Source organism: Limulus polyphemus, unplaced genomic scaffold, assembly GCF_000517525.1.
Source record: "Limulus polyphemus unplaced genomic scaffold, Limulus_polyphemus-2.1.2 Scaffold5547, whole genome shotgun sequence".
Lineage (NCBI taxonomy): Eukaryota > Metazoa > Arthropoda > Merostomata > Xiphosura > Limulidae > Limulus > Limulus polyphemus.
In genome coordinates, this window is record NW_013671157.1 from 8,758 (window position 1) to 19,947 (window position 11,190).

At 30.5% G+C, this 11,190-nt stretch overlaps 1 protein-coding gene across 1 annotated transcript in view; it reads left to right on the forward strand.

The window, feature by feature from the left end:
* Positions 1-11,190, forward strand: part of LOC106472720 (basic leucine zipper and W2 domain-containing protein 2-like) — a 40,578-nt gene that overhangs the window by 7,216 nt on the left and 22,172 nt on the right. The window contains exons 3-7 of the mRNA XM_013933376.2: positions 2,520-2,696; positions 6,121-6,230; positions 7,750-7,815; positions 8,833-8,968; positions 9,147-9,256. Of these exons, the coding sequence (XP_013788830.1) occupies positions 2,520-2,696; positions 6,121-6,230; positions 7,750-7,815; positions 8,833-8,968; positions 9,147-9,256 (599 nt within the window). The remainder of the gene's footprint in view (positions 1-2,519; positions 2,697-6,120; positions 6,231-7,749; positions 7,816-8,832; positions 8,969-9,146; positions 9,257-11,190) is intronic.

Below are 11,190 nucleotides of genomic sequence, written 5' to 3' on the forward strand. Positions count from 1 at the left end.
TGTATTGTAATTTATTTGATTCTTAAGTAGAATGTTAATTATAACTAGCTGGAGTACCCATCACCTGGATGGAAGTTTTGTAAATTCATGATTAATGAAAGGTTATCTTAGGACATGAAATGTTTCTTCCCTTATATGTAATTGTAAAAAATGCAAAAATGCCCATTAAAATTGCAAAATACAAAATGCGAAACCTCAAATTTGCATATATCTTAGCATGGACCCAAGAAACCTTCTTGCCAAACTTGGTGAAGATCCATTGACAGGGAGCAAAGCAGTGGTAAAAAATGCTAAAACACCCATAAAACTGCAAAAGAAAATTTTTATGTATCTCCCCATGGACCCAATGATCCTCTATACCAAACTTGGTGAAGATCCATCCACAGAAGGTGAAGTAGTTGTAATAACTGCAAAATGCAAAACTGAATACTTGTATGTATTTCCCCATGAACCCAATGAACATCCATACCAAACTTGGTGAAGATCCATCTACAAGGAGCAAAGTAGTGGTAAAAAATGTCCATAAAAACCACAAAATGCAAGACTGAAAATTGTTATGTATCTTCCCACGGACCCATTGAACCTCCATACCAAATTTGGTGAAAATCCATCAACAGGAGTTAAGGTAGTCATAAAAAACGCCCATAAAAACTGCAAAATCCAAACTGAAAATTTCTATGCATCTCCTTATGGACCCAATGAACTGCCATACCAATTTTGGTGAAGATCCATTCACACCGTGCAAAGTAGTTACATGCACGTACAACAGACAGTACTATCATATTTATATAGATACTTTAACTTTTGATAGTAAAACAAAAATGTGGTATATGAAACAGTGATCTTGGAATAGTGTTATTAGCAAAAACATTTTGTTTCGATGAAGTTTACTCATAATAATGATTGAAAAATATGCTACACAGATTCATTGGTGAAGTGAGGGTAGGTATATTATTTATGGTACCATCTCTCTGATTATTCAGGGTACATGCTTGTTGGGTTCCAAATGTCAAACTGAGCAAGTGGCACAGTCTATGGTGTTTTATAAATTTGAGTAGGAGTGTGAAGGTCAAGATTAACAAATAATGATCAACAGAAACCTCAAAACCACTGATGTATCTCACTAGTCATGTTCTTCCAGTCAAAGGAAACTCTGCTACTGATTTTTTTTATATTTTTTACATTAACATTCCATATACTGACTTTCTTATATACTGTTCACTTCCACTGTGATCTACATATCACATCATATTGAGTAATGTCATGTATTTTTCTTTTACATCACTCAGTGTAAAGAAGTGATAACAAATTAGTTGGAAATCATTCATTTTCAGTGTAAAATATACAAGAAACCCTAGCACTTAGCAGCAGTTAATGGGATTAATTGTAATATTGAAAGTATTTGAATTTATGCTTATATTATTAGACCCTTTAACCCACAAACTCATGATTGAACAAGTTATTTGGTGAATAAATATTTAAGAAAATTGTGTTTAGAAATCTGATGGAGTTCATATGGTTCATCAGTAATTCTAGGGTTTGACCAGTTTTCTATTCACCTCTTAACCTTTTCACTTTATAGGTATTTATCTTACTATTTATTTTCTTGTGAGGCACATTATAAAAGGCTTTTATAAGTCAACATAAAAAAATATTCTCTTGTCGAAACTGACATTCTCACCTCAACAGTTTGTAAGACAAGAAAAACCCTTTTCATATATGACTGGAGAAAGAATTTTGGCATAGTGGTAGATAAGCACACAAACTGTTAAAGTGATACTAGTGTTGCTAGTCATTAAGCTATTAGAATTTCAGGAAGTATTTATAACCATATTTATTACAATTCAAAAGGAGTAATTATTTTTGTACGAATCATAAGTTAGGACACAAATTCTAATTTATTGTACAGTTTTGATCACCCTACCTAAGAAAAGGAGGGCTACTGGGATGATTCTGGAGATGGTTTATTTTGTGGGGATAAATTAAGATTCCCTTTTTTTTTAGTAAAGGAGGATATTAGGAGACTTTATTGAAGTTTTCAAGATTATCTAGATCATTAAGATAAATACCTCCTGTACTGAGAGGTTACAAGTTTAAGAATGGAAATGACAGGTTCATTTAAGACAATTTTATTTTTCTATAAGGATCATTGGTTTATGGAATGAGTTATTTTTGTAGATGTTGGCACTTTATAGAAAAGTTTAAGAATAGACTTGATGATTTCTTGAAAAAATGAAAGATGGGTTTAAGTTATATTTTTGTTGTAGTAGGTGTGTAGGAACAGCTTTGGAGGATCAAATGACCCTTGTTTTCCATATGCTATATTAAATATTAAGGGAGAATCACATGATTAAATAACACAAGTTGCAAAAATATGTGTATTGGGACTGTTTGAGATGGATATGGGAACTAAATAAAGGTATTTTGTAATAGTATAAAAGTTTTGTAAAATCACAATGATGTTTTTTAAATATATCTAAATAACTGTACAAAATTTTAAACTCCAAATCAATTTATAGATGAAAAGGAGAAATACGATCCTTCAGGATTCAGGGATGCAATTTTGCAAGGTCTTAATGAAGCTGGACATAATTTAGATGCTGTTTATAAGTTTCTGGATACAGCTGGGTATAAACTTGATTACAGGCGTTACGGAGAAGTTCTATTTGATATACTACTTGCTGGTGGTCATCTAGGTAAGAATGAAGCATTCCTTGTTTTACTTGCTTATAATTATAGTTGAGTTCACTTTGTTACAACCTTAAATCAGTCATATGTTATAAAGGAAAGTAATGTGAAAAAATCAAATATTTTGCAGCTTCCAAGTTTTTCTTAATTAGTGGGGTTATTTCACCTACTTTGTATACAGGGTCAGTTATGGAATGATGCTGAATACATGGAAGGATTTGTTATCACTAAAAGGATGGTAATGATTGTAAAAAATATTATATATTTTTAATTTATAGCATTTCAGTGGAGAACAGTAAGATAAATTTCAAGTTCATTACCAGTAAGATACTAGTAAGCCACAAAAACTGTTAAGTATTACTCTCTTTATCTTGGTTGATACAAATGTTAAACAATCACTATTTTCATAAATCTGCAGCAACAACATTTATTGTTTATAAGTGTCATTGATGTTTCTATATAATAGTAAAGAAGAAATATCTTTGTTTCTAATAAAACAGTTTAAAATATAAATGAAGCACAGTTTTTTTGATAAATACATTAATTTTTTAAGTATTTTAAGCAAAAATCATCAGGTACATAATGGTTATTAATGATTGAAGCATTGTGTATAAATGTATTTTCATGCACTCAAGAAGTATTACTTTTACAATACTTGCATATTTAACCAAGCACGAGGACCAGCAAAGATAGTGTATTAATAGTGTGGTTTAAAATATGTCCAAGGGGGAAGTCCTTTTGTGCTGCAGTATAATGTTTTGTGATTACTGGGATTTGTTCATTTTGAACACATTTAACTATTATTTTTAAACTGTTCATCCATTGACCCTATTGAATGGATTTTTCTGTGGTCATTAAAGGGAACTTCATGTCTACTATATAATAAATACAATAAAATGGGAACTCAGAAATTGTTTTATTGTTAATTATTTGTAGATATTGTCATATAAGATAATTATTCTGTGTGCTGTGAAATTTTGCTTCCAATATGTATGTGTCTAACCATTTTACTTTGCTATTTAATCTCACTTTTCACAGCTACAGAAGATGTATTCTTATTCTTTATTTTTAGAATTGTTGTATCAAAGGACAGTAATACTGAATACAAAGAAATGTTTGTACAAGCATGAATTTTTAAGTTTTCATAATTGTGCTGTGTAAACTTAAAAATGTAGTGTTTTTTTCTTTGCTAGCATATCTTTCACTTGATTTGTATGTTTTGCAATCTTCGTTCTTTTCTGTTTTGGAAGGGAACCCTATCATGGTTGGCTCTTTAAGTTAGAATTGTTTAAAAGTTGCTTGAGTAATTATACCATTTATTAGTTAATAATAAAAATGAATTCTTTATAATGTTTGTACGAAGCATGAAGTATTGTCAAAATTATGAAATTTAAACAAAGCGAAAAATCAGAAAAATAAAGAAATTGAAACAATATTCACAGTTGGTTAAAGTTTGTTAGCCAAATAACAAACTAGATGTACCTAAATTAAAAGTCATGGGACTGAAGAACTAATGTATTCCTATTGCTTTGTTTTCTTGCCATTGTTCTTTATTATTGTACTCAGAGATCATTGATTGAAACAAAGGTAACTGTTTTTTCTGGTGATTTTATTTGCTAAGCCTCCTCCTACTGCCTTCTTGTACTCATTATCAACTCTGAAGCACTAGTAATAGTAAATGTAAATACAAAGCCCCCCAGTCTGTACTTCAATTCATTACATTTTACCAAGTTATACTAGTTTTAGAATTCCACTCCTTGTCAGTAACTTTACAAAATTTATTTTAGTGCAAGGAGACACACAGAAATTTCTTCTTCAAAGTGCTATAAAGAATTTTTTATCTTTCACAAAATACAGCTAATTGTTTTTTGTTTTGTTTGCAAAAGTTAAAAACAATTTACTTTTGACAGTTGATATGAAGGAGTTTGGAGTTTATCATGGAGGAACAGGAACTGTTCAATACGTTCTTAGATGAGCCTGTTCCTGCTTGCTTCAGTGATGTCTCTCCCTCAACTAAAGAGATGCTTACTTGATATTGAGTTTAGTGGTGAGCTCAGGAATTTATGAGCAAGTTTCATCATGGATGGAAGGACATTGTTCTTGGCATTTCATCATGTTCTTTATTTTTGCAAGACTGAGATAGGTACCAATCTGCTGAATTCTGAAAAAGAAGGGCAGTAAATGTTGAATCTCGTGGTCTTTTTTCTTCATAAGAATAGTGAAACATAGCAAGCTGTCCTTTGTTATAGTTTGAGGAATTTCTTCATTAGATACTGGCTTGCAGTTCAGCCCATTTTGCTTTCTTCAGCATGAAAACTTTTCTGTGAGGTGCCGATCTTTTCAGTCATCACTTTTCTAGACCTGTATTTGTTATTCAAAAGCTGAAAGGAGAATTTCTAGATTAATTGTTCATTCAGTCTGTCATTCACTCCTTAAGCTGTAGTTAGTTCTTGGTTATCAGTATCGGCCACTGTTTTTTTTTTTTTTTCAATTGTATTTGTTGGCCAAAGAGTGAAATTGGTACATCCTTGATATGTAGGGCATTGGTCTTTTTAAATCACACAGCTTGTCTGAATAATCCAGAATAATAAATTAGTAGCATCAATGCTACATTTTCTTCAAATTCTATATAATACAAGTTCACTGTGGCAAGTAACTACTTGTAATGTAGGTTTGACTGATCAGTGCATTTAGCTGTTAGCTCTGTTTATCCAAGTTCTCTTTGGTAGCATGTGAAGCCAATTCACATGGCTATGTTAAACAGAAAGCCATGAAAATGTAAAATAAGTACTGGAGAGATTTTGCAAGATAAATTATTTTGCTACAGTTTTTTTTATGTTTCTAATAAATGTCCATCACAACAACCTAGCAACGACAATTTGACTATAATGCATCACTGATTTTAAACAAGTTTAAGCTCTAGAAGTTAAGGAAAGTAATAATATATATTTTTTTTATTTGTTTATAAATTATGATTTTAATTTTTTTCACAACTACAAAATGCTCAAACCCAGTAGCTTCTGGTCCCTAGATTCCAAGTTGTTTGGGGCTTTGTTAAGCACTGTAGAAACCTATATATATCACTCTAACTTAATAGTCCTTTTATTTTATTAACTCTTTTCATATAATTATAAAATTCTACTCTTATTTAGAGTAAATAACAAAAATGCATACATCAGGCAAGTATTTGTTCTGTTAGTGTGCATATACCTAGTTTAAAACCTGAATTACAGTATAAGACAATTTGAAGGAAGATAAATGAACCTTAGAAAAGGTGATAATAAATTCTGGTAGCCAATCTTTGTTAGTAAAATGGTATGCTCAAATTTCTAGGGAGGAATTTTTGATACTAATGTTATCTTATTTAACCAAAGTGATAAAGAAATTAATTAAAAGTTGTATGTATAAGAAATCTCTTAACTTTGGTTGTAGCTCCAGGTGGTACTATTGTTACTGACGTTGATTCAAGTAAGCCCCTGCGGACAGATGTTTGTGTATTTTCTGCAGGGAATGACCTTGACTCAGTAAAAGGTTATGCTCAGGTAATTTTTTTTATTACTCTATTTATATCCAGAACCTTTGACCATATCTATACAATATTGGAAATAAGTATGGAAACAGAGAATAAAATGGGTATAGATATTATGAAATTGCTCCCTTTCTTTTCTATGAAAATTAACTACATCTGAGAACAGTCATATATTGATAGTTTATACTGTGTTTGTTTCATCTATCCAGTCAGAAAGTGCCTATAAAAGATTGGGTAGGCATACTGGACTCAGTAGTAGCATGATGAATGCACTCATGGCTCCCTGGACAGAAATGGTACACAACAGATGTGTAGAAATCAAAATTTTGGCTGGTGTATGCAAGTCATATAACTGATTGAGACAAAATTTCATGTCTGAATAACAAGAATGAAGTCTTATAGTTTCTTAGTTTTCCAAGAAAGTGGGTTTTTAGTTAAAATCCAGCCAAAGTTAGTCTTTCTTTGACACATTTTTTAGAATGTGTATTAAAATATAGTGTGTGAATTCTGCTTCTGACACGATTACCTGAATCTGGACAGATTTTTAAACTGTTCTTGACACAGGTTTCAAAATAAGAGTTAAGCTTTGAGTTGGTTTTTGATACATTTTTTCAGACTGAAAGGACTTTTGGAGTTTTCTTCTGACACATCTTTCAGAGTGTAGGTAGAGCCTGCTTTTGATAAATTTTTCAGAATTTGGATAGGCTGAAGACTGACTGACATATTTTCAGTATTTGAACAGACATTAGTCTGCTTTTACACATCTTTCAGAATCTGGATAGGTTGAAGTTTGCGTTTGATGCGCTTCTCTGAATAAAAACAGACCAGAAACTGCTTGTAGAATCTACTTTTGACACATTCCTGTTTCTAAACTTTATCTTCACAAATACAGTGTAGAATGTTATAACATTTGGTATGGTTATATTTATGAACTGTAGCTAAGAAATCAATGAATTAAAGGTGTGTTCTTAAATATTTGTACTGTTTTTGGACTTTGTCATGGAAAAATATTCAACCTTAATTTAAATCATTTAAAGTTTTATAGTTTCCTTAAACTGATATAAAGATATGTTTAAAAATAGGATACTTCAATACATTACTTTGTTTACAGTACACAGTTAGGAGCTAAACGTCTTCATTGGATTATTTTTTTATAGCATTGTAATTGTGCCATTAGAGTTATGCATTATCTGTAATAAAGTTTTTGGTAACATTTATCAGAAAACATTGAATAGTATATCATTTTCTTAAAATAACTGGTGAGCAGAGCACAGCTAGCCCATCGTGTAGCTTTGTCCTTAATGGCAAATAAACAAATCTTAAAATCCATTAGTATTGTTACCTGTGTATTATTTTCCCTAGTTCTTTTTTTCCATGAAAGTCTTTTTTTTTTAAATGATTGGGAATTTATGTATAAAATTGAAGTCATATTATGTTTTGGAAGTGTAATTTTAATCCTCTCAGCTCATATAAAATTTTTTTGGTAACTTTTATATCAAAAATAGTTTTTTCTTGTCTCTTATGACTTTTAGCTTATTACAAAATTGATTCGACGGTACAAGTATCTGGAGAAGACACTAGAGGATGAATTCAAAAAGGTAAACCTTGAAACAGTTTTGTGTCAAAATAAAGTGTATTTATTCAAGGCTTTATTTGTATTTAGTAATAGTATTTCTGACCAATGTTTTCTTTGTAGTGATTTTTTACATGCCTATTTTGCTTTATATTCTAGAGAAATATAAGACTATGAGAAAAATATATGGAAGTATTCCAAGTTTTAAATGGACACCAATGTATATTCTTAATTTTTAAACAAACAACATTGCTGTTGTTTATATTTTACTTCACTCACTTTCAGTTGGAGATCTGTGTGGTTATATAAAGTTGTTTATATGCTTGCTTTGAAGCAGCTTACCCTAAGTTATTGGGAGTGATAGGTTTATGTTTTTTCTTTGTTGTAATTTTCATAAAAGATAGACAAAGAAGATGTACTAATTCCTTAAGATACCTCAGTTCTGCAGTTATTATTTGACCTTTATGTGCAATAGCCAGGTGGTTAGGGAACTCGACTCGCAATATGCGGGTCGCGGGTTCGAATCCCTGTCCCACCAAACATGCTCGCCCTTTCAGCCGTGGGGGCATTATAATGTGATGGTCAATCCCACTATTTGTTGGTAAAAGAGTAGCCCCAGAGTTGGTGGTGGGTGGTGATGACTAGCTGCCTTCCCTTTAGTCTTATGCTGCTAAATTAGGGATGGCTAGCACAGATAGCCCTTGTGTAGCTTTACATGAAATTCAAAAAACAAACAAACTTTATGTGCATAAATTGTATGAACTAATGAAATTTGATACAAGATATATTTTTTTTCAAGCTAAGAATTTGTTTTGAGATGACTTCAACAGTTGGCAGAAGGTATTAATTGGATATTTTTACCAGAATATGATGAGGCTTGATTGTGTTTTACATATGCTATCATGAATTTTTAAATTATATATGGATATATAAAACAATTATAGGTTAAAAATTATATTGAGAAATGTTTACGCATTATAAAGTTGTATATGTGATGAAGAATGTTGTGTACTGTGTGACAGAGTATGGAACTGTGTTTCAGGTGCTTGTCTTCCTAAAGGCATTTTCTCCCAGTGAGAGGACCAAACTTGCCAATGTTACCTCTATTTTGGTTGGGAATGGCCTAATCCCTAGTCTGGTATTGACTAGTTGTCTACAAGATCACCTGGTCAAAGAAGGTAAATTTACACTTACAATTATAACATATTTTTGTATTGAGTTAGAGTCCAAGTTGACATATTAATGAAACCATCAACTATTAGTTCTGTGGTGTATGAATTTTCTTTTAAATCAATTTGTAGATTTTTTTAATGAAAACAAAATTATATTAATGCAATATTTTGTTTTAAACTGCAGGTATTGCTCTTGAGTTTTTGCTGAATTTTTTTAAGACCTGGCTAGCAGAGAAGGATGCTCCTACTCTCTGGACAGCTTTACGTAAAGCTCCTTTGGAGTCCAGACTTATGGTAATTTTGTTAATACTTTTATCAAAAACTTTATTTTTTTGCAATTTTGCTATTTGAAGTATTTTAAATGGCACATATTGACAATATAATTTGAAATGGATGGCAGAAATGGATTTAGAACATTCAGAATTATTCAGCATGCAAATAAGAATTTTTAACCAGTTCCTTTTTAAAATGTCTTAAATAATTATATTTGTTTAAAACATTTGGAATTTAATTAGATAAGCAAATCTTAGATAAGTACTAAAAAATATCTATATTTTTGTTGATTTGCAACACAGGTAACTACTACAGAGAAATACTTTGCTCAAGCATACAATTGAACTTTTTTATAAGACCTCTTCAAATTTGACCGAATGTATTTTTGAATTGTGAAGAACATAATTTGTAAAACAGAATTAAACTTTTCATATTTCATCATTATTTAACAACATTATATTAAACAATACCTGCAAATAAACTTGTATAACTTCACATATATTTCATTTGAGGAACTGACAGATTAATAACCCTATCATGATGACCTATTTACATAATAAGTAGGTGATGTAGCTCTTGTGAAATGTCTTTCCAAAAACCAAACTGGTGGATGTAATTGTTTGAAATTTGACATGAGCTTTTCTAAAGGTATTTAGTTTCAGAAAAATAAAATATTTAATTTTTATTTTTTCTACTATTTTTAATAAATATTAGTTATTTCATGTAGTTATTTGCACTCAGACTCTGAATAGTTCACCTGCAAGGTGATTTTTATATGAAGTATAAAATACAATTTTCTATCTAACAGTTTTTACTTTTCATTTGCATAGTCTCTAGAACCTCATAAATGATTATCAAAAGTTTTTTAAGGTAAACATTTATATTTTAATTTCCATTTTCTCTACCATATCACTAACTTTAGATATTATCATCAACATACATTGCAATGCAATGTTTATAATTAAGAAATTGAAATATGTAAATACTTTTTAACTCTTTGTTGAATAATCTTAAAATATCTTTATTTGGTCATATATATAGTTTTTATTTTTTCACCTATAGTTTATTTTTAATGTTTTATTTTCTTTATCTTGTATGACAAAACATCATCTGCTTCTGCACTTATATCTTTTCTAAGCCTTCCCCAACGAGAGGACAACATGTAAACATAACAAAAATCATTAAATCTTTCAAATATGAATTTTAAAACACAAATAGTACATAATTAACTAAAATATGCAAGTAACACCTAAATACAATTTAACTATCTCTCTAACTATAGCATATTTAGGTAAGAAACCACCATAAGTGCTATAGTCGATCAAGCAGGTAACAATACTACAGGAAACTACATATACCCCCATGATGACAACTGCATGCCAATTTCAAATTATCCATTATTTGGTTATAGTGTAAACTGAGGTCTTTCTAATGACCATATACACTTGTGTCTACTAACTTCATGTATAGTGTAAAGCTCACAGCAAAATATACAAGGTGGGTGTGGTACCTGTCAAGGGTTGCCAAAATTTATTACTTTTTTTAGTGCATGCAGCTGAAAGACTTTGTATCTTACATGTCAATAGTTCATAGACGTACATTACTCTCTAGACGCTTATATACAGGACTAAGCATTTGTATTTCAATATAACCCCTGCGATAGTTGAGAGTTTTCATAGTGTGTGTGTGGATTACATGACAATACAACTGCAATTAAAGTATTTTTAAATGTTTCTTTTAAAACAAAGGAATGGAAGCATAGATAACATAAAAATTCAATTTGTAAGTTACATTATAATATTAATTTCATTGACATACATGGATAGTCAAGTAGTTTTGATTAAATTTTGAATGTAACTCAGTAACATGAATAGAAATGAATCTAAAAATGGTGTTATGATAGGGATAAGAAAAAAGGAGTAAAAATAAAATTATAGCACACGAATGCTTAACCC